The following is a 24,913-nucleotide window of genomic DNA, read 5'->3' on the forward strand; positions in this document are numbered from 1 at the left end:
CAATAATGAACATTGTGGTTCAGTTAATGAATTCATTAATACATAGGTAAATGTACAGTTTATGCATTTAGTGTGACTTGCAGTTTATAACATATCTGCTTTTGATTTTTTAATGTTGTCATATTTATTAAAAAGCACAGTAGCACTTTAAATATCAGCTGTTCAGTTAGCCCAGTTTCGCGCCTAAAAGTTTATTTAAAATGGCGCTTATTTCAAATGTATGAGTTCTGAAGAAGCCTACTATGGATAGGTGAAAGCGCTTAACTCAAGTTTTAAGATTGTATTTTGCTGCTATTTTTTGTTGTATTCAATAAATGTATTTGTGGTCGTAATGTACTGTGTTTCCTCATAAGTTGCCTGAGAAGATAGCACAGTTACGTATTACAACAGTTGGTCTCGAAACAATGCCTGAGTCAATCTTTTATTTAGTGTCTGCATCACAGGTACAATGTAATGATTGCAATGGTGATGATTCTGGTACAGGAAGAAGATGTCTATGATTCATCCTATACTCTTCACCCTCAGAGCTTACCCATTAAGATCTCGGCTTGGCATAAATGTCTGTTATCTGTCCTATTCAATCAAAACCTTTCATTGTCTGAAGTTGTACTGTTTCTCCTTCCCTCAATGAATGAAGTAATGTGCTCGATCTGTCATAACTAAATGTCTGGGTATTACGCTTCTTCAACAATTGAGCCTTGATGCTTTAATTGTTCTTAAAATTAGGCTGTAACAAACTTGATGAAATAGGTAGAGTAGTTCTAGTTTGCCTGGAAAGTAGTCTTTGAGCAGGTGAGCCAAGAATATAGTCATGAGGTGTGTTTCTGAGATTAAGTAAATTCAAGAATACATCAGCACTGTAATGCTTTGACTTTTCAAGTAATTGCTTTGCACTCTGTACTGCTGATTGAGCTAGACCATTGGATTGAGGATATTCAGGACTGCTAGTGACATGTAGAAAGTCCCATTCTCTTGCAAATTTCTGAAACAACTGGCTCATAAATTGAGTACCATTGTCAGAATAAGGTTTGTATGGACCACCATGAACTGAGAAACGACATTTTATCTTAGTGATAGCTGTTGAGGTTAAGATTGGTAGCAGATCAATCTCAAACCAGTTTGAGTAAGAGTCTACCAAAACCAAATAATGTTGATTATTCCATTCAAAGATATCAGTTGCTACAGTAGACCAAGGTAGTTCAGATATTGGATGTAGCTGAAGCACTTCTCTTTGCAAATGTGCTCTGGTACTATTACATATTGAACAAGAAAAAATAACTCTATCAATGTCTTTTGATAATGAAGGCCATAATACTAGTTCTCTTGTCCTTCTCTTAGTGGATAATAAACCTGGGTGAACACAATGCAAAATCTGAATATATTCATGCTCTATGGAAGCAAGAACACAATTTTAGGACATTTGAAAATAATGCCATCTTCCATCAACAATTCATCTCTGTAAAGAAACTATGATTTCATCTCAGGTAATACACTAGATTGCTTTGATGATCATCTGACATTGATGTAGATATTAAGCTTTTGTGAAACTGGATCAGTCGTAGTGTGATCTTTCAACTCATCAAGTCTAGTGGTGGAAACATTATGCACTGACATTGCATCAAAGTCAAAAGTTTCAGCATCAAGCTGTTCTGTTGTACTTCTAGGTGATCTGGATAAGATCTCAGCCAGATAGAGCAATTTACCTTTAGTGTAGACCATTTTAAAATTGTACTTTTGTAATTTGAGTATCATTCTTTGCAATCTTGCTGGAGCAAAATGCACAGGCTTCTTCAGAATGGTAACTAGAGGCTGATGATCAGTTTCAATTCGAATAGCTCGACCATAAATATAATCTTGAAGCTTGGAACATGCAAAAACTATTGCCAAAAGCTCTTTCTCAAATTGAGCATAACTTGAGTAAGTGTCCTAGATGCATAAGCTACTGGTCTGCCCTCAAGAAGAATAACTGCACCAAGACCAACATTTGAAGCATCACAGGATAGAACAACTGGTTTATACACATCATAGTACCTTAATGTAGGGGGAGTGGCAATTTTCTGCTTAAGGTCATCAAATGCCTTCTGATGATGTTGTAACCATGACCATACAAAATTTTTATGTGTTAGCTCTCTCAACGGTGCTGTCAATTCACTGAATTCTGGTATAAACGTGCCTAGATAGTTGAGCATACCCAGAAAATGCTGTAAACATGGCACATTATCTGGTGCTGATATCTCTAAAATAGCTGTTTATTTGGTTTGTCAGGTCTCAAGCCTGTAGTTGTAAACAAATGTGCTAAGCAGGTTACTTCTGGAAGTCTGAATTTGCACTTCAGAGGATTAAGCTTCAAGTTTATTTCATGTGCTCTGTCTAGAACTTTCTTGAGGTTTCTGTCATCCTCTGCTTTGCCATTGCCTCCAACTAATAGATTGTCTACTATAATGGTAGAAAGATAACCTGAAAAAATTTGTTCCATTGCACACTGAAAGACTTCACTTGCAGAATTTATTCCAAATGGCATCCTTTAGAATCTGTATCTGCCAAATGAGTTATCAAAAGTAGTTAGAAATGAGGATTTGCGATCAAGCATCACTTGCCAAAATTAACTCTTTGCGTCCAAAACAGAAAATACAGCGGCATTTGGTATTAGAGCTGCAATTTCGTCAACTGTGCACATTGGATGATATGGCCTCTTTAATGCTTTGTTCAAATCTCTAGGATCAATACCTATTTTGATTTAATCTAAGCCTTTTTTATGAGCGGCTACCATGGAGGATGCCCATTCAGTTGGTTCTGTGACTAGACAAATCACACTTTGCTGCACCATCTTATCCAACTGAGCTTTGACTTTATCTCGCATAGCTATTGGAACTCTTCTTTCTGGTCTGACTGCTGGAGTGACCTCAGGATCTAACTTCACAAAATACACACCTGGAAGTTTGCCCAATGTATCATCGAAAACATCAGCATACTCTGAGAAAATGACTTCTGAAAAACTTGAACTTGGAACTGCACTCACACGATGAACTTCTTTAGCAAAAGAAAGCAGATTCATTGTCAGACTATCTTTGAGACCCAATAAAGATTGCACTTGTCATTGCACTACATAGAATAATAAGTTGTAACATTTCTCAGCTAAATGATATGAAAGTATTACTGAACGTTTGGTTTGAATTTCTTCACCACCATACGCAACAAGTCTCGTACTGCTGGTTACATTGAGTTGTTCATTGTTTCTCACTTTTGCAAATGTGTCTGCTGATATAACATTGCACTTTGATCCAGTGTCTACTTTGAGCTCTGAGGATTTCCCATTTATCCAAACCATATAAAACACTTCGCTTCTTGTCAATAAGTTTATTGCATCAACTCTTTCTCCCAGTACTGATACACCATCCACATAAAAAGCTGACTGTTTTGGCTCTACTTGGTCAACTTGCTTTTTAGTGTGACCTTTCTTTATAATTGTGTGAGGCTTACTTGATTTGCAAAACTTTTAAAAGTGGTTCCATTTCTTACACTTATGGCATTGCTGACCATATGCTAAACACTTCTCTCTTTTAGAGTCATGATTTGCACCACAATTGCAACAGTTAACAAAGTTAGACTTGGGTTTTGCTGACTCACGTTTGTGATGCACTGAGCTGGCAGTGAAGTTTGTACTTTTCCTGGAACTCCCTGGAAAGCTTTGCACCTTCTTTGGAAACCCTGTGGCTGTCCTTTGCTTAGGCCTGCTTCTGCTTGCCACATGTTGCATACTGTCTACGTTTGCTCTTGAGTTTACTGAAACCATGCTTTTGTCAGTCATAAGCATGCTTGTATGCCTTTCTGTTACCTCATGGATCTGACAAATCGCTTTCACTTTGTTTAATGTCAAATCGCTGTCATGAAGCAAAATCTTTCTCACTGCAGCACTATTAATACCACATACAAGTCTGTCCTTCATCAGCTCATCTTTCAAATCGCCAAACTGACACGTTTTAGCCTTGTTCCTCAAGTCAGTTATATAAGCTGCAAATATTTCTCCTGGTTTTTGATTTCTTGTGTAAAACAATTGCCTCTCTAATGTAATGTTCATTTGGGGGTTGCCCATTTCTCTGAACTTATGCTTCAAACACTCTGGGTCTTCTCTGGATTCAGCTTGCACAACAATATAGCAGTCTGCACCCTCACCTTCATATACTGCTGGGGCATATACAAATGAGCACTCTATATAGCCTCAGATCCTGCTAGATTTAGCAAAATGAATGCCCTCATGCATCTCTATCTGCATAAGCTGCTTGCTTAAAAATATCATAATCCTGTTCAAAAATTCTCCAGTTCTCTGCAATATTCTGATCAAACACAAGTGGTTGAGGTTTTCAAAATCCATCCGCTGTATTAACACATACCAGCGAAGGGTCTTGCAAATACGTACAAATACACACACACACACACATACACAAACACGTGCATAATTCGCCATAAACACGATTTGGTCAATTCTTTTGTGATCTGTACCTGTACTTTCTCTCTTTAAGTATATAAGAATTGTGCGAATGTATAACCTCGTAGTGCTTTCAATTAACCAAACTTTGCGAAATAAACCTCTAAGGCTTCTCGATGCTTTATTTCACTTTGTGAAATAACTTTTCAGATTTCTTAATGCTTCACTGTGGTTTGCAAAATAGCTTTTTAAGTTTCTCGATGCTTTATTGTACTTTGCAAAACAACTTTTGAGATGTCTCAATGTTTTATTGTGCTTTGCAAAATAACTTTTTAGAGCTATCAATGCTTTACAAATCTCTGTGGAACAGCTTTTCAAACTTTTTAAAGCTTTACAGAACCTAGCAAAATAGTTTCTTGGATTTTACAATGCTTTATGAAATCTTCGATAGGTAAAGACAGAAATGCTAAAATCATCGGCTTTCGGAACTGGTAAAGGCAAAAATGCTAAAGTCATTACTATGCTTGTGGAATCGGTAAAGGTAGAAATGCTAAAGTAATCACTTGGAATTTTATTGATAAAGGCATGCACCATAACTTATTAAAGTCGTCACTTTAAGAAACATTTGAGAACTTTGCAATGCAGCTGATCAATTCATGAGCACTGTAATACTCTTGCAATTTCTCTTGTAAAAACACCTTTCTTTAATGTAAGAAACACATTAAGTAACTTTACAATGTAAATAGTTTGACTTTTGTTGCCCAACTTCAATGCCTTTTGAGGTATCTGCACTTTGTAAATGACTAGATGCAATACAATGAAATGTCCCCAAAATGCTGGCACCTTGTTAGGCCATTCCTTACAGTACAAGAAGCACTCTGTAATGGTGGCACTTTGTGAACAGATACACCCAGCACAAGAACTTTCTTCAGATAACCATGCTTTGACTGAATTACGAGATAGTTTCACTTTACACACAGTGAGCTCTTTGAAATACATGCACAGTAATAAGCACACACTCTAAGCACTTTTGCACACTCTTGAGACACTTCGAATAAGTTTCATTATGCCTTTGATACAACACTGAGTCATAGTTATGCCCAAACACAGCACTTTGCCCAAACATAACAGTTGCTTGCTTTATTTTTACTTACTGAGCTCTTTTCTTTTCCTTATTATATTCTTTATACTCATTTAAACCCTTTTTCTTTTTTGTGCCCAGCATACTTTCTCTAAGCTTGTTTTATTCTAAACATGCCCAATTCTGTCTTAAACACATTTGTTCTGCCTTAAACATGCTTGTTTTGCCTTAAACATGCTCATTTTACCTTAAACATGCTCGTTTTATACTTTAAAAGTATTCATTTCATCAAATACTTTTATCTTAGACATTTTCTTTAGTTGGCAAACTTTTTGTGCTTCCCACTTGCCTGATAATGCTATTTGTGCCATTGTAATGCCTTTTCTTGCCTCTTTGCATCGAGTAAATAATTTGTACTGCTTTTCATTGCCTTTAATTCTTTCTGGTTGTGTTTGTACTGTTTTCTCTCCATTTTACCTTTGCTGTCGTCTTTACATCTCATGGCTCCAAATGTCCTTCTCTTTTCCATCCCAGTTCTGACACCGTGTCACTTTCATGTTAGTACATGAATAAATGAGTCTTTATGGGTTCTGTTTAAGCAGCTTTATTTTATACAAACACATCACTGTAAAGCCTCATTTGAGTATGATTAAGTAACTTATACACAAACTAACTGCTGCAATCATAGATGCTCAGTCACTGGCTACTTCTACAAAATGGCAGTAGGGATTGCACGTGTCTGGAATTTATACATGCACTCACTGCCTCTCATGCTTCTTAAAGACATAGCACACACACACACACACACACACACACACACACACACACACACACACACACACACACACACACTCGGGTTCCTATTACGTTATCGAATTGCTGAAACTTCGAAACTGTAAACATCAAACACAGTTAATTGAAGTTTCAGCAATTCAAATAAAAAAAAAAAAAGAAAAAAAATGATGAACAGTTAAATAACTGTTGTAAGCAGGGGGCAAACCCACCTGCACCCCCTACCTCCTGCTCTTTAAATATACCAACTCCGAGATTACACTACAATGCAGTAAAGGGAAATATTCCCTTCCCGTACTATAGTGCGATCTCAGAGTTGGTATATTTAAAGAGTGGAGGGGGTGCAGGGGGCTTGCCCCTCTGCTTACAACAGTTAATTTATGCTGTTTGTTTTTATTTATTTTTTTTTTTACGAATTCGAAATTATGAAACATCGAACATACAAGTTCGATCTTGTAGTGTTCGATGTTTCATGATTTCGATAATGTAATAGGAACCCCACACAGTCTACATTCTGATTTACAATCTGTATATATTTTTACTGGATAATTAGTCCTTCTCAGACTTCTTTTTTAGGCCAAGGGTAAATGCAGCATATGGGTGGTCAAGTTACTGTAGTCAATCAGGCAATATGTTTTGAAAGATGAGAGGAAACTGGATTACCAGAGAAAACTCACAGACACTCAAGAAGAATATGTAAAACTGTTTCTCTCTCTTTCTCTCTCTCTCTGTCTGTCTCCCTCACTCATGCATAGACCCACTTATGGACACACACACACACACACACACACACACACACACACACACACACACACACACACACACACACACACACACACACACAATCACACACACACACACACATGCACACCTGCAACAATGAGGCAGAGAGATTATCACTGAACTACCTCTCTGTCCCTCCCCCTCACTCATGCATGCACCCACACATGCACACACTCACACATACACACCTGCAGCTGTGATGCAGACAACTTATCAGTGAGCTACCAGTCTGCCCATTAGAAACATTTCCAATAAAAACAGCACAAAACATATAATTATTCCGGCAAATGAGATATGATGTGAAATGCTGAATTAAATGACTTGCAAGTAATTATTCTCTTATATGTTTGTAAATCATTTAGTACAACATTGTTTACAATGCTTGGCATTTTTATGTGCATTCTGTGTCTTTGCATGTAAGCCACTGTTACAGATGTAGAACTTATAATAATATGACATTTTGTTGCATTTGTTTAGAGAATGACTCATATTTCTGATTTTTACCTTTAACAAAATGCAGGTTTATAACAAAAAAAAAAAAACAGAGAATTATTTATGCCAAAGAGAAGTATGTCATATTGTTACTCATAACAGCAAGTATTTACTTTTATTAGCTGCATATAAGGCGAATGTTAATAATGAGAGAAAAAAGAACTCACAACTTTTAAATGCGGTAGTATAATTTTCACAATTCAGAGGTCATGCTTTTCTTTTTGTATGTGCTTTTACTTGTGTTTCAATTGATGTACTATGAAGATTAAACACAACACAAAATAAATTATAAGCTATAGTATGGCATACTGAATTTCCAAGCTGTATGGCAACACTTTGCTTATTCTTTTTTAAATTTCCTGTCACTATAATCTTTGAATGTAATAAAAATTATGACAAAGCAAATAACAGAAACGTTTATACAAAATGATATAACTTTTCAGTTTCTTCACTAAAAGACACCTTCAGCAACATTTAAACATTTTAAATTTCTGAAGAAACTTTGCCTGAGTGGATGTTTTAAAGAAGCTGATTCTTTATAAAGACTGCATTCCAGTGGGACATCAGCAGCACTTGGTTGCATTTTTATTATTTTGCAAGAAAAATTATACAATGACTTCTCATTAGTATTTAAAAATGAGCATGCTGATTGTACAGCTCAACCAGTGTGCCTGTTGTAAATCAAGCATATACCCATAGCAAAAAGTCCAGTTGCTGAAGTACTACTGAGCAGCCAGACGTTCGATTGGTATATGCTGAGCGACAGAGCAAAATAGTAGAAATATCAGGTGCATTCTGCAAAACTAAACAATCAAAAACCAGCAATGAAGATTCTCTCTTCATTGCTTCTCCTACCCTATACTGATGTGCTGTGCAAGAGTGAGAATGTAAGTCCAATACGCATGTGCAGCATATCAGTAAACAAAGAAAATGTGGAGGAACACGACATCGCCATTATAAAAATGCATTATTTAAGAAAGGTAAACATTTTTTTTCTTAAATAATGTAATTGTATAGTAGCAATAATCCACTCCTGGGTGAGGTTATATCAAGACTCACCTACGGTTGGCTTTGTTTGAAGCTCTTGTGATCAAACCACACCAGCCATGGGTAAATCATGATATATCCACACCCATTTCTGGATTATTGGATAAATATGCAATCAGTGTGTTTGCATAAGGCTATGCTGCTCATCTTGTAACTAACAAAACACTTGCATTTATAACTGCACTTATTTTGAAGATACACCATTAATTGCAATATTATTTGCATTTCTTGATGCTTTTCTCTGCGTTTTGTGCATTAAATAGATCTGCAGATGCTGTATATTAACCACAAAATAAAATATGTATTTCTGCTTCCATGATAGTGAAATTTCATGTTCATTTTCTTGACTATCACAAATGGTAGACATTTAAACATCTATGCAATACATTTTAATGTTATCATATCAGTGCAGTGCAAACATATAACACATGTATTTCTTATTCAGTTGTTGGTTGCAGGAATACTGTACAATTTTTAGGTATTTTACAGAGTCATAGATTCAGTAACAATGCTTTTGCCTAATGGACTACTGGAAATATGATGTCTGATCTGCCAAAAAAACTTGCATGTATTCATATATCTATTAGTATCTTTTTCAAAAGGGATCGACATTATTTTAAAGACACTGAAAATTTGTTACAAAAGCAAGATAATTGTTGAATGATGTTATCACATTTATTGCCAGTGGTAATGGACATACACTGGCCCTTCCAGTGGCATATACCAAACAGAGAAAGATGAGACAGATTTGCTTCAGCTATACTTAATCTTGTCTAAAGATTATTGTATTTAAAGTGCATTACAGCTGGACATTTCTGCATTTTCAAACTCTTGGTTAAATCATAGTCCTTCTGCAGTCACATGACTGCTGCATTGTTTATTGTTCCTTAATAGTATTTTTTCTGTCCTTATCTTGTAAATTCCACTTCCTTTCTTTCTTAAGTTACTGATAGACAGTTTTGGCCAAGTGTATAAGCTGTTGAGAAGCTAGTAGTTGTTATTCTGTGGCAGATGACAATTATTGCTGTTTCTGAAGAAATAGCATCATTGGTTAGAGAATTAACTGCATTTCTCATTGGTTAGTTTGTTTTCCTGACTTGGTTATAGTGAGCAGAGGGGTGATCAACTGACTTTCTTTATACTGAGGAATTAGAAGGCTGTGCTCAAGTGCACACATAGTAGGAGACAGAAAGGTAGTGTTCCTACTCCATTATACACCAGAAAGCAGAAAATACTTGTTTTTCATCAACGGGTTTTTGTATTTAAAGTGTGTTTTCAGCTGGTTATTTCTGCATTTTCAAACTATTTGCTTAACTTACTGTGCAAATACAGTCACCTGGCTGCTATACCTTTCACTGCCCTTTAACAGTGTTGTTTTTTTCTTGCCCTCAACTTATAAATTCCATTTTCTCTCCAAGGTTACTGATAACATACAGTTTTGCTATCAAAGAAGTTAAAATATGCCATCAGGAAAACCAAGTCATTTCATGACCTTAGGCCAGCATTAGAAGTTAAGGATAACTTCATTTCATTCCTTAGTTACTTCAGAAAACTAAGAAACAACACCCAGCATAATGCAGACCTTATGTAAAATGGCTGCAGCTACTCTGACCATGTAGACATTGCCAATATACTAGCACAGACTGTTGACAGTGGTCATGTTGTACACATAGCGTGCCTAGACTTGGCCAAGGTGTTTGATACCATTCCTCATGCTAGCAAAACAAAGAAGCTAAACACACATCAAAACAGATCCTTATGCAATAAGATGAATTGCAAATTGACTAAAAGCTAGAACCACACAGTGCAGGTAGAAGGTTATTCCTCACAGAATATGAAGGTGACCAACGGATCCATAGAGCTCGGTAATGGGGTCTCTGTTGTTCAGCATCTACTTCTTGGACCTCCTGATCACAAATCATAAGCTCTGGTTAACTAAATTCGCAGATGATTGTAAACTGGGCATCAGCATTAAGTCCCCCTCAGATACCTTGGCCCATCAGCAAGAACTTACAGTTACAAAAAACTGTTGCACAAATAGGTTCAAGTTAAATACTAAAAAGTGCAATATTGTCATGTTTAGTAGACAACCCCTCCCCTCACTTATAGCATAGACAATATCCCACTTCCAAATGAAAACATAGTTAGAGATCTAGGATATTGGGTGGATAATTCACCAGCCTTTGATGATTATGTTGCAATAGTGATTAATAAGTCCGCCTACATGGCACAGATGAGTGCAAAGGAAAAATTATCCAGATCTACAGAAGTAATTTTTTCCTTGTACTTTTACTTAATTAGGCCAATCATTGAATGCAAGACCCCCTTTGGGGTGTACCTCACTAACTATATCAAACAAATAGAAAAACTTCAGAGGCACATAACAAAAAGATATCTGGCTTAAAAACCATGGGCTATCAGAAGGGATTGGAAGCATTATCATTTTACTGAGTATTTTATAGACTCCTTAGGCATGAATGATGCCTTACTTTCTATGTGTTTAAGTGCCCAGTAGTTCAGGATCTTTTGTACCTCCATAAATCAAAATGCTCTACTAACACTAGGACCAGAGATCTAACTCCACATCAGCAAACAGACAAAACATGGTGGAGAGATAGATTCATCTTGCAATGCCTTCCCCAGCTCTGGAACAAGCTTCCACTCCAGATCAAACAATGTGACACACTGTCTTCCTTTAAAAAGGAATTAGACAATTGGATGGGTATTCACAAATTCACTCCTAGCATGACTGACCAAACTCTCCTGGAAAGAGAGGTAAAGTTTAAAGGCTAGTACTGGCAAGGTATAAATTGTTAAAAGTTATGATCATTGGAAGTAACATGATTTATATTCACAGCTTGATCAGAAATAAATATCACGCCATTTGAAATGACTGCAATTTCTTAAAGACAGTTTGTACATGGCAATATTAAAAAAACATAGTCCACATCGATGTTATTATCCACTGAACTGAAAAAGAGTTGCAGTATGCTCAGCATATCAACATATTTCACTTTTGAGCAATTAGTGATGATACCGCCCAATGAATTCCATGACATGACATGATAATAAACAAATAAACCATAATCGTGATTACCCATAATTATACTCCTCTGCAAATGCAGCTATATCAGGTGTCAATCAATGCTCCACATTTCATCCACAAGGGAATGTTTTTAGGTCTTTTGATGTCAGTTACATTATCATTCTTTCAACTTTCTTGATTGGTTCACAAATTAACTAACAACTGCATTGAGGATAGTCAGGAAGTCGTGAGCACACTCCTTCTTGTCTAAAGTTTGCTACCAATATTTCTTTAAAAATACAAGGAATCCATGACTCTTCTAACAAATTAGAAGCACTAGCAATGGCTTTTACCTCTTTACCACTTCAGTTACAACAGTTTTATCCTGTGTTTTGGAACTTAACTAATATTATCAAGCAGTTTCACAATAGTTGTTACGCTCAGATCCACTATTGCAATGACTCACTGATTTGCTTGCAGGTCTTATATGCTTACTGCTGCTCTTTATGTCCCAACTTTAAATCTGCCCATATTTGGACAGGGCAGTGAGGGTAAAGAGAGAGGACATCTGACAGGCAGTCACTTAACAAAGGAAGTAATAGAAAGGAAACACAAAGCTGAAGCATAACTAACTTGCAGAGTGCCCTGTGCCTCAGACAGTACAATGGACTAGTGCTCCACCCCTTCAGATAGTACCCAATCTGCATCCCCCAGCTCTTCAAGTGAAGAGCCAAAAAAAGGTCTGCTCTTTCTACTGGCGCATTCCTGCCCCAACCAATATGGTCCCATTTCTGCACCAAATCTTTTCTCTTTTTTCACCTCTGAAAAACATGCTGAATGTTTCCATCTCAAACTCACTGATAAATGGAGATGTGGGCAGTAGCACAGACTCTTACATGGTGCCCTATAGGGGAAGAGTTGTACAGACCAGCTGCTTTGGGCATCTACTGTGGTGTGCAGTATCCTCAAGATAGGAGAACATGGATCACATGCCGTGACAGGCTTGCCACTTGGTGTAACATATGGCTCTAGGTGATTTGGTCATGTTGACTAATGTCGCCAAATGGGCATAGGGAATTACCAGTAATAAGTGGGCTGAGGGCACAGCCTACTCAGACCTACACCAGGGACCCATGCTAACTGGGGGAGGGGTGTATGTGCTCCTATTGGCCAGTGTTTTTCCACAATAAAGCCCATCAGCCATGGGTCGATGAGCTACTGGCCAGCTGGTGTCTAGTTGGCCAGCTTGGTTTACCTAGGATAGCTCTGTTGAGTGAAAGCTGGATGTAAAACCAATCAACCTGCCAAATATGAACTGAGAATTACTAGAATAATGGAATGAAAGGGCATAACTCAGTTCTTAAATATGTTTATGTATGGTTTTATGTAAGTTTTATTGATGGTCTACATGTGATTGAAGTTTGTTTTTTTACTCATCTATGTGCCTGATAGCAGGTGGATTTTTTTCTTTGTTTCTGTGTTTTTGTGTGGTTCTGGGTTTGTGTTATTCATGAACTTGAGAATTGCTACACTTAAATTAGGTTTACTGATAGGACCTACCTTGGAAGTGGATCACATGATAATATGGAGGAGACTGGACAGCCTATGTATCCAAGAAGCAAGGTGGAAGAGCTGTGTAGTGAAGCCAATTGGCTTGGGATCCAGAGTCTACTACTCAGGAGGAGGACAGGCTATAAATGTTGTAGGAATTGTGGTGAGAGAGAGGCTTCAGAAGGCAGTGAGGGATATCATCAGAATTAACAACAGACTCATGGCAATCAGACTCCAGTGTAATGATAGGACAGTATTCATAATCTCAGCTTATGCCCCACAGCAGGGTTGTGATAGTGAGGAAAAGAGTGCATTCAGGCAGCAATTGCAGGACCTAGTAGATAAAGCAGAACAACATGAATTGGTGTTGATAATGGGTGACTTGAACGCACATATCGGGACAGACAAAACAGGATATGAGGACTGCCTGAATCCACATGGGTGGAGCAACAGGAATAAAGAAGGAGAAGCCATTCTAAACTTCTGTCTGGCAAATGGCTTGATAGTAGCCAACACATGATTCAGAAAAAGAAACAGCCACAAGATCACATACAAGAGTAGCCAACATGCAACTCAGGTAGACTTCCTCCTAGTAAGGAAAAGGCACTGGGGTAGAATCCATGATTGTAAAGTCATTCCCAGTGAAACAGTCGGCCTGCAGCATAAACCACTAGTTGCCACAATCAGCTGCAAGCAGTGGTCAGAGAAGGCGCTAAGGTCAACAGAGACCAGACTGAAGACATGGAAGTTGACTGGAAAAAAAGTACAATGGTTCAAGGAATTACTCAGGGCTCTAGCACCCAAAGAAGCATAGGAAATAGGTGTAGTTGAACACGAATGGCAGTGCCTAAAAACAGCATGTGTTAGGACTACAGAAAAGATATGTGGCCGAGCCATGTATGGGAATAAGGTACATAAGGAAAGCAGGTTGTGGAATGCAGAAGTTCAGGAAGTCATCAAAAGAAAGGAGGAATGCAGGAAGAAGTGGGAGATAGAAAAGACTGACCAGGCTAAGAAGAACTACTGGTTGGCTAACAAAGAAGCTAAGAAAGAAATTACAATAGCAAAGAAAAGGGCATCAGAGGCACTCTACCAACTTCTGGAAAACAACTCAGTAAGTGGCACAAAGAAACTATATCAGGTTGCAAGGCAAAGACAGAAAGATAAAGGAGATAGTCACACACCCTTCATAAGGAATGCCAGCAACAACTTGCTCACCAGTCTACAGGACATCAAAGGCAGATGGAAGGAGTATCTCCAGCAGCTTCTGAATGAAGAAAACCCCACAGAAGCTTTACTGCCCCAGAAACAGACGACAATGAGAGAGAAGAGGAACCCACCCTAAAGAAGTAAGAACAGCACTAAGGAAAATGAAGTCAAGGAAAGCAGCAGGGTCAGATGAAGTCACAGAAGAGATGATGACTATGCTGGGTGAGATAGGGAAGAAATGGCTCCTGAAGGTACTAATAGCAGTGTGAAGAGAAAGGCATATCCCAGATGACTGGAAAATAAGCATACTCGTGCCAGTGTACAAGAACAAAGGAGACATCCACAACTGTGGGCAGTACAGAGGCATCAGACTATCATATTGCATAAAAGTTCTGGAGAGGGTGATTGATAGGGTCTATATTATCTAATTGAAGAGGCATTACAGCGAATGCCTCTTCATTGAACCTTAAAGATTGAAGCAGCAGTTATGTGAACACTTGGCCATCAGTGTGAATTTGCCCCTTTCCCCACTGTAGTGTAATCTTGGAGTTGGTATATTTAGTTAAGGGGGTGTGGGGGGCAAAGTCCCCCACTTTGAGGTGTTCTTAGTGATGTTTCATTTCTGGCCAGATCAGTGATTTTTTTTTCCTTACGGAAAAAAATCGCTGATTTGCTGTTCGCGTAATTGGCGGTTCACTCTTTAGAGGTCAATGAAGAGGCATTCGCTGTAATGCCTCTTTGATGATATAATATAGACCTGATTGATAAATGGATGCACAGAGTAGTAGAATGTAAGACGGGAGATGAGCAGTTCAGATTCAGATCAGGATGTAGCACAATTGACCCAATGTTTGCAGTGAGATAGATACTTGAGAAGAAGCTAGAGATGAGGACAGAGTCCAACTGGACATGCCTAGACTTGGAGAAAGCATATTACAAGGTCCCAAGAAAGCTGATCTGGGCATTACTGTGGTGGTTTGAAGTCCCAGAAACATTGGTAGAATTAGTGCAGGCTATGTAGAAGGACCCAATGACTCAAGTATGAACAGTGTTCAGCCTCACAGAGGGTTTTTCCGTGGGAGTGGATGTACAACAGTGTTCAGCGTTGAGCCCACTGTTGTTCATACTGGTGATGGACTACATTAGCAAACAGGTCAAAGGGAACAGATCAACAAAGTTGCTGATTACAGACGATGTGGCATTGCAGGCTGACTCTGAGTGAGAACTTCAGCAAAGGATAGAAGAATGGAATGCAAAACTGAATGCACATGATAAAACTAAGCACAGATAAGATATTGGTAATGGCAGCAAATTGGGGAAATCAGAAGAAGCTAAAAATAGCAATAGAAGGGAAGATAGTGGAACAATTAAACAGCTTCAAGTATCTGGGAGGGGTGGATAAGGAGAAGGGAAGTCTGAACGAATAGGTCAAAGCTAGAATCAGAGGGGCTGTAGCCAACTGGCATAGAGTGTCAGGTGTAGTCTATGACAGAAGAATGCCAATGAAGCTAAAAAGTAAGGAGTACAAGACAGTGGTGTGAACAGTACTATTGTATGATACAGAAATCTGGGCAGTAAATGCAGAACAGTAGAATAAGCTAGAGGTGATCGAAATGAAGTGCCTGAGAAGGGTGGTAGGATGCACACTGTAGGACAGATGAAGAAATGAGGACATAAGAGCAGAAGCCAAAGTAGTTCAAGTTGCAGAAAAGATCAAAGAAAACAGATTGTGGTGGTTTGGGCAAATGTACAGAAAAGCAGAAGACAATCTGGTGAGGAAGATTTGGGACGGACAAGAAGAAGGTAAGAGGAAGCGAGGATGTCCAGCAAAGAGGTGGATGGATTGTGTGAAAGAAGATCTGCGACAGTCAGGCATGAGTGTTGAAGAAGGCAGGAGTGTGGTACTGAATTGAGAGAGCTGGTGACAGTTAACACAATACCACAATCCCAGGTAGGAAAAAAAATAGGGAAAAGGGGGCTGATGATGATGATTATGATGATGATGTTCACAATTCACTGACTGCAAATATTGTTGTGATTATTTTACAAATTGGAAATCCAATAAAAACTTTTAAAAAGTTTGATGAAAGGGACAAAGCTGATCCAGGGAATCTGTAAGATTTTCAACACTTTTTTTTCCAAATTGCCCTAGAGATGTTTTATCTCCTCATCCAGTTTTGACAAAGAGCAGAATAAACAGCCTCTCAGGTACCGAGATGTTTAAGAAGAAATGACAAGGAGCTTCCAAAAAGTAGTCTCAAACCTCCCAAAACCAAGAACAGTCCAACAACTCTAAAGGTCTATTCAAAAGACCTTGTGACTCCCTCCTACCTGCCCCCCCCCCTTTTCTTCCAGAAAGTCTAGACCTCTGTTTTTCTTTTTCTTTTTGGCAACAGATTGTTTCAGATAACTAGGTTTTGGAAATCATTCATCAGGGTTACAGATAGCAGTGGAAGATTCTAGGGGTGATTTCTCATCCTTCATCACATGCTATCCTAGGAATGATTGAACTAGCTCCTCCTTTCCTGGTGGGGAAGGGTTTTTATTTAATAATGTTTCCAGTTACAAAGAAAGAAAATGCTTGGAGACCAGTTCTGGTCTTAATTTCCTAAACCTGTTTCTAATAGTGCCCAGATTCATAATGATGTCACTTCATAACCTATTACCTATTTTATCTCTTTCAAGTTTCCTTGTAACACTAGACTTAAACGATGCTTATCATCACATCCTGGTTCATCCAGACTTTAGACTTTTCTTAAGGTTTGTGTGTCTGGATCACATTATCAGTTCTCTGCCTTACCCTTTTAGACTATCCATTGTACCAAAAGTGTTCACAAGTGTCTAGCTCCAGTTATAGCCCATTGCAGGCTAAAGGGTATCCACATTTTTCCATATTTAGATTATTTGCTTGCCTTTGCAGAGTATTTTTGAATGAGTCAGGAATCTCTCTCTCTCTCTCTTGGGTGAGATCTGTGATTCTCTGATACCATTGACAAGATTCCACATGAAAAAGATACAGTGATAACTGAAACTAGTTTGGTCTAGCATCAACTCCCTCTATTTTTTTTTTCAAATTCCACTGCTGGGGTTTGTCATATGAGAAATACTTTGGTGTAGAAAACAGATATACTGACATCCGGGTCTCTCTTTCTCTCTTCCACCTCCAAAGCAGTCAGTCACCACAGATACTTTGGACTTTGCATGGGTAGCAGTTTCAGGAGGAATAAAAGTGCAGGGGGTGTAGGACACCTTGGACGGACACAAGCACATAAATATCAAGGAGATGCTTACCCTGATCAAGGTACTCAACTCTCTGAACCATCTTTGGTCCCTGGGACCTCTTCATGTGGTTACAGACAATACCACAGTCACTTGGTATGTCAATAAGCAAGGAAGAACCAATATGTACCCTTTTTCAGATTAGCCATGTTAGATTAGGATACAGATTCACAGCACAATCTCACTCTGCAGGCATCCTACATTCAACCAGAGCATAACTGTGTGGAAGATAAGCTGAGCAGGACCAGGGTATTCCCTCACAAATGGAAACTAGGTCAGGGATCTTCCAAGATTTGATCCATTTGTGAGAAGTTCCTCAAGTAGACCTCTGTGCCTCCTCTTTGAACAATCAAATGGCAAGATTCTGTTATAATACTCCATGCAAGAAGTCCTGGAAGACATAGGAATTTTCCTGTATGCTTTCCCACCTTTACCACTAATATCCAGGGTACCTCTGAAGATTCAGACGAAATCCCACCAAGATAATTGTGGTGAGTCCCTTCTGGCCCAGGCAACCATGGTTTTCCCTTCTTTTGGAAATAACCAGGGTCAATTACCACAAGCTTCCTCACAGACTGGCTCTACTTACACAGGAACAGGGGTGTTTGTTGCGGATACACTAGATAATCTCGACATACTGAAATATCAAAATTCAGTATGTCGAGACTGAATAGTGGAAAGTGCAGTTAACCGAAACTACCCTATGCCGAATCCGCAAATGTCAAATCCGCCACTATCGTGGTGTCACGTTTGTGACATGTGGTGAGGTTTGTGGATTTATCTGAGGTTTCAGGTAAGTGTTGTGTGTTTGAGGATACTGGGTAGGGATTTTAGTGTGTATGAGTGTGTGCGGTGGTGTTTTTTGTGTGTTTGTGTTTTTAGTGCGATCTCGGAGTTAGAATATATGTGGGGGCTGTGTTTGTGTGTATTATGTTTGTTTAGTTAGGTAGGTGTATGTGTGTGTGATTATGTCCTGGTTTGTGTACGTGTGTGAATGGTCGGGATTGTAGTGTTCGTGATTGTGGGTTTTCGTGTATGTGGGATTTCGAGTATTCAGTCTCGAAATACTGAAATTCGACATTTCCGTATTTCCAGATTGTATAGTGAATCCATTTGTTGCTCCCCAACATCAATTTTCTTCAATTGACTGCCTGGATGATAAGGTCTTAATGCCTTTTAAGCACTTTTTAACTGAGGATGTGCAACAGGTTCTAAAGGAGGCACGAAGGCCTGCTACTAGAAAATTATATATTAGCAAATGAAAAAGGTTTTCTTGTTGGTGCCAACAACATAGCCAACACCCATTCAGGTCTAGTTGTTCACTGGTTTTATGATATTTGTGTAAGTTGCTATCCTATGGCCTTTCTTATTTTTCTATTAAAGTTAATTTATCTGCCATTTCAGCATGTCTGCCCATGGATCCTCCTTTTTCAGTGTGGTCTTATGTCAAAATGTTTTGAAAGGAGTTTTACATAACAGTCATCAAAGAAAACCAGTGGCCCCTTCCTGGGATCTTAATTTTGTGTTAGAGAAGTTAACACTTGCTCCATTTGAAGTAGTTTATCTGGCTGACTTGAGGTTCTTAACATGGAAAACAGTTTCACCGATAACTCTGATCTCTGCAAGTAGGGTGTCTGAGTTGCAAGCTCTTATGGTGAGTCAACACTATCTCATTTTCCATAGGGACAGGGTTTCTTTGAGAAGTAACCCTGCTTTTATGCCTGAAGTGGAATTCGAGTTTACTTTAAGCCAAACTATCCATCTACCTGTTTTCTTTGCTGAACCAAAAAATGAGGGAGAAAGGATATTTCATACCTTGGATGTCCACAGACAACTCAAGTTCTATCTTGTCAGGACTTAATCTTTCAGATCTTTGGATCAATTGTTCATTTCTTATGAAGATAAGCAGACTGTTTCTAAATAGTTGTTGATTACCTTTTGCTATACTCTCCATAACAAAACTATTCCAAGCATGGACAAGGCCCACCCTACCAGGGCCTTGGCCTCATTTGTGGCTTTTTGAAAATGGCTGGATTCTAGAAGCATTCAGGAAGCTGGTACTTGGTCTTCTGTGAATACTTTTACACAGAACTATAAGTTTGATTCCTTCTCTAGGTCCAGATTAAGCTTTGCTAGGACCATTTCCAGGAACTCTTGGAATCTTCTTCTTCCACCTTCCAAATGAAGTTAGCTAAGATACTCTACCCATATAGCTAAGGCTACTGCAGCAGTGATCAATATGATGAGCATAGTACGGTTGTGTAAGATGAATTTACCATAACAGTAGATGTTCAAACATCACTGCTTTAGTAGCCACTCCATCCCTCCACACCCCTTGTTCTTTGGTGTGTTTTTAAGCCAGTTTGTTGACATTTATTTTTGTTCTTCTTAGCATTATCCTTTCAGGGCCTAGCCTCCCTCTCTATGCTGGCAGGAAAGCTCTGAAAGGCTTTATGCCCAAACTTGTCTTTTTGTTAGCTCAGCTGGAGCTGCTTGACAATTTGGTTATGTGGAAGGTGCCCTGAAGCTTTTGAAACTTTGGCCTTGGTGGAATATAACCTGTAAAGTTAAGGCTACTATAGCAGTGATCATTTGAACATCTGCTGTTAGCATAAGTTCAACTTGCACAACTGTATTTTATACAAGAAGGGGTTCACATAAGGTGACATACAGGTTGTATTAAATATGGAGTATGGCAGGAAGTGAACACAGACTTCAACAGATTTGGAGAGAAAGGGGTCCAATAGAATTATTCACAACAAAGTAATGAAGAATAGCACAGGAAAGGAAATAAAACAAATGTTAATTCCTGTAAGATCAAGTTTCACTTAAATATATTTTGTTAGACAAAAATACAGTATTCTCTTTGCATAAGTGTAGAAATGCAGCCGTATTAAGGCAGACCTTTACAGTTTGCATACAGTTTCAGGGAATGCACTTTCAATCAGTGAAAATGGCCTTCAGTAAAGATTACTGATAAGAACAGAATGTGCAGTACATTAAGTACAAACACATTTTGTTTGTATGGTACAAGACTAGGGAAACATAGTTAAAGTACAGGGTTTTATACTTTAGTCACAGTTAATTAGGTTAGTCCATTTAGACTTGTATGTAGTAAGTCATTGCAGTGCACTCCTCAGAAGTCTGATCAAATATCCAGCATTCCAGAATGTTAATGATACTATTCATAAGGATCAGAATATGACTGCAGAAGCTACAGACATAATTATCAGAATATGAGTGCAGAAGCTACAAGCATAATTATCAGAATATGAGTGCAGAAGCTATGGGCAAAATTATCAGCACTGTTATTGGAGACAGTACATTTCTGAATGCAGAATTTACGGATAGGATAATGAGTGCTGAAACTATGGACATTAAGATTTGATTCAGATATTGTTTATATCTATCTCCACTGTACATAATAAAGCATTCTTAACTGAACTACAGTGTGTGCAGACTTTATTCGGAAAGGTACAAGAACATTTGGCCCTCAAAGGAGAGACTGGGACATGGTCAGCACAAGTTTGGGTAATTAACAGACAAAGAGATACATTTCAGTCTCATTCCAGTTTATTCCAGTTATTTCCAGCAAATTCCAATATTTTACAGTCATATCAATTCTTACAACTACCTACCACGAGTAAAGGTACAGTACTCGTAAGCGCAGTAAAAAGACAGATTCACCATCATCCTTCCTTGATCATTGTGTACAAATAATACCACGTCACTGAGTGTAGCACAAGTTACATTCAATTTTCTTTTTAGCTTTTCAGTGGGACTTATCTTGATGTCTTGTTAGATTTAAAACAGGTAAAAAAATGAATGACCATGGGAGACAAATGATTCTGTGTAAATCTGCTTGAAGTAATACATGCTGAGGATAAAATGCAGTGAGAGTCAGCTGTTCTGGCTCCATTTCACCAGCTTTATCAGCTCAGCTGTAGGGTTTCTCGATTCCTGATAATCTACTTAGACTGAACCCAAATAATCTTGTCTGATTTAGGCAGGTCTTCATTTCATACGTCCTTCATCAAACTCATAAAGTGGTAAAACACTTTTTCCTACCAGCATGTTTTGGCTTTTTTGCTGCAAACTAAATATTTTGAGGAGGTTCATCCTGTGCTTTGTGCATCTTCTCATGTTATATATCTTTAGAGGAAATAACTGTGGTGTTAGGGCAAAGAAAGTCAAAACAACAGGATCAGTAAATCCACTGAATAAATAAAAGGTGACATCACCCACATAACCATGAAATACTCTTTTTCTCTGATCACACTTCCAGTGCTCTGGAGAGGGGAAGTTAAATATATGATCCGCTAGATTCAAGAGTGCATTACATTTTAGCTGTCCTGGAAGATATAACCACATATGTGAGTATTAGGACAATATAGCTTGAGATGGTAAATATAAAATCGTTTATGTGTGTGCTTATTCCCATTTCTTGCCTTATTATAATTGCATTGGTCTGCTGTCTAGGGGGTATTCTTCAGTGACCAAAGCTCTCCTACATATGTGTGTGTGTGTGTGTGTGTGTGTGTGTGTGGTCTGTGGAATTGTTCAGCCTAAAGGACACCTGTACTACTTGATGTAATCACAGCAGTTTTGGTGGAGTATTATATTATAATGTTCATCTTGAAGCCTTAATGGTTTTGCAGGGTGATAAATCTGCTACGTCACCATACTTCTCTTAACTTTGTTATTCTCATTCCAAAGTTATTGCTTATCAGAAAAAGTGTAATAATTATTTAAATTATAAAAATGCCTTGCAGTTTTTTCTCAGATGATATGGTTTCAGAGTTGGTATAAGCTACTACAGTCTGAGGCCACACACACATTGCTACAAGAAATGGTGAGCAAACAGGTATAGTAAAACAATATTTCAAGCAAACATGCTTAAGGGAACAGGAAATGAGCAAAGATCAGCAGAAGAAGGGAATACATGTTTAGAGTGAATAAGTGAATGCTACAACTATGCCAGACCTCTCAACCAACTGGGGACAAATTTCAACAGAATCAGGGACAAGTCAAGAAAAAATCAGGGACACTTTTAAAATATTAGTGCTATTAACTTGAAAGATTGACAGAATTAGAGCATATGAATTAATACACATTATCTGAAGTAAAAGAAGTTTATAACTATTAATTATTGTCATTATTCATTGAGTGTAATTCACCACCTTTCCTCCAAAAGTCACTAGTTTTAGGAGGGATTAAGAGGGACAGAGTCAAAATTTGAGTCAAAATCAAGGACAGTTGAGAAGTATGAACTATGCATGTTTTCTTTCTTTTCTTTTTGGTAGACTTGTTGTCTTGTTTTCATTTTACTGTTCTTCAGATGAACACACACAAAATCCATCAATCAATCATCTGCAGAAAAAAAGTACCAAGCTTAAGCAAGTGTAGTTTACCATTATTTCACAGCCATACAACTGGGCTGTTGAATTAATTGCATCTCTTTATGCTTTCGCTTTTCAGGCTCCAGCGAATGTCAAAAATGCCAAGTCGATTACTGGCCTAACCAAAGAAGAGACAGATGCATTCTAAAAGAAACTGAGTTTTTATCTTATGAAGAATTGTTGGGTGCAACATTGACCATTACTGCTTGTATTAGTGCAATACTTCCACTTTCTGTTCTTGTAATCTTCATCAAAAATCATGATACTCCAGTTGTGAAGGCCAATAACCGTGAACTGAGCTACCTCCTCCTTCTTGCACTTATATTATGTTTTCTCTCCTCATTAATTTTCATTGGTCAGCCCACAACAGTGGGATGTATTATGCAGCAGGCAGCCTTTGGTATAATATTTACATTTTGTATAGCCTGTGTACTGGCCAAAACTATTATGGTTGTCATAGCTTTTAAGGCAACAAAGCCAGGCAGCAGTTTAAGAAAGTGGGTTGGACAAAAGCTGCCAAACACTATTATTCTTGTTTGTGTTACACTTCAAATTGTGATCTGTGTTGTGTGGTATAGCAGTGCAAGACCTTATCTTGAAAAAAATACAACATCATACCTTAACAAGATAGTAATTGGGTGTAATGAAGGCTCAGCTCCTGCTTTTTGGGGTATGCTGGGTTACCTTGGTGTTTTGGCAAGTATAAGCTTTGTGGTTGCTTTCCTTGCTAGGAAATTACCTGCATCTTTTAACGAAGCCCAACTCATCACATTTAGCATGATAATATTTGTTTGTGTTTGGCTGGCCTTCATCCCTGCTTATTTAACCACAAAGGGAAAGTTTACTGTTGCTGTGGAGATATTTGCAATTTTGACCTCCAGCTATGGGTTGCTGTATTGTATATTTTTTCCAAAATGCTATATTATATTACTGAAGCCAAACAAAAACAAGAAGCACAATCTGTTAGCTAACTGAATAGTATAAACTAAAGGAACATAAACATTTGGAACATAATGATACAATAATAAAGTATTTTGTGGATTTTCATGTTCAGTCGTTTCTTTTATTACAAAATGTGTCAATTACATGGTTATTATGCAGACTTAAATGCATGTGACAATTGCACTTTACTATTTTAGTAATTTATATTGAAGGAAAAACATAGGACATAATAAGAATGTATTAAAAAGTGAAGAAATCTCTTGGCTGTTCTGTTTACATTTTTTTTTCTTTTTTACTTTTTTTAAGTTTCTTCATCCTTTATTGGGAATTACTTTACATTACTAAGGCCGTGTAGTTTAATGCAACTGGTTGGTCAGAAACATGCGCCATACAGTTCAAATGATACGAAATCAGGCCTATGTCACCCACATGTATCATATCTACAAAGCATTACTGACTCAGATTTATACATGCAGCTTTCTTTTAGGATGTTGCTTGTTTTGCCAAAACACAAGTGATCAACTTTCTGAAGATGAGACAAAGCCAAAGTCTTGAATTTGTTGAAGATGAGAGAATGTCAAAATCTTGAATTTTCACAGAAATCAAATATATGTGTATTCACTTAAAACTGGGGTAGTTATATTGAATAACAATGGGTGTGGGACTTCAACTGCCATGTGCAGATGTGGAAGTGGTCTCTGTGCATAAAACTCTTGTAGTGCATGGAGTATGGTTATTACACTCTGATATCTGGAAAAAGACAAATCAGTTAAGCACTACTATAGCATGAGACCCAATCTTAAACAATGTTAAGCACCCCTTGTTAATGTTGGGTCTTACACTAAGCAGACTAAATCTGCCAGTACTTCCCAACAAAGAAAGAAAGA

The 24,913-nt window shown here is 38.0% G+C and overlaps 1 protein-coding gene across 1 annotated transcript in view; it reads left to right on the plus strand.

The window, feature by feature from the left end:
- The window catches only part of LOC122791485 (extracellular calcium-sensing receptor-like), an 88,688-nt gene extending 64,629 nt beyond the window's left edge, over positions 1-24,059 (plus strand). Inside the window, exon 5 of the mRNA XM_044059228.1 lies at positions 23,164-24,059. Within this exon, the coding sequence (XP_043915163.1) occupies positions 23,164-24,059 (896 nt within the window). The remainder of the gene's footprint in view (positions 1-23,163) is intronic.
- The last annotated feature ends 854 nt before the right edge of the window (positions 24,060-24,913 follow it).

The sequence above is a fragment of the Protopterus annectens genome, chromosome 17.part0, assembly GCF_019279795.1.
Source record: "Protopterus annectens isolate FY-2018-M chromosome 17.part0, PAN1.0, whole genome shotgun sequence".
In the NCBI taxonomy this organism is placed as follows: Eukaryota; Metazoa; Chordata; order Ceratodontiformes; family Protopteridae; genus Protopterus; species Protopterus annectens.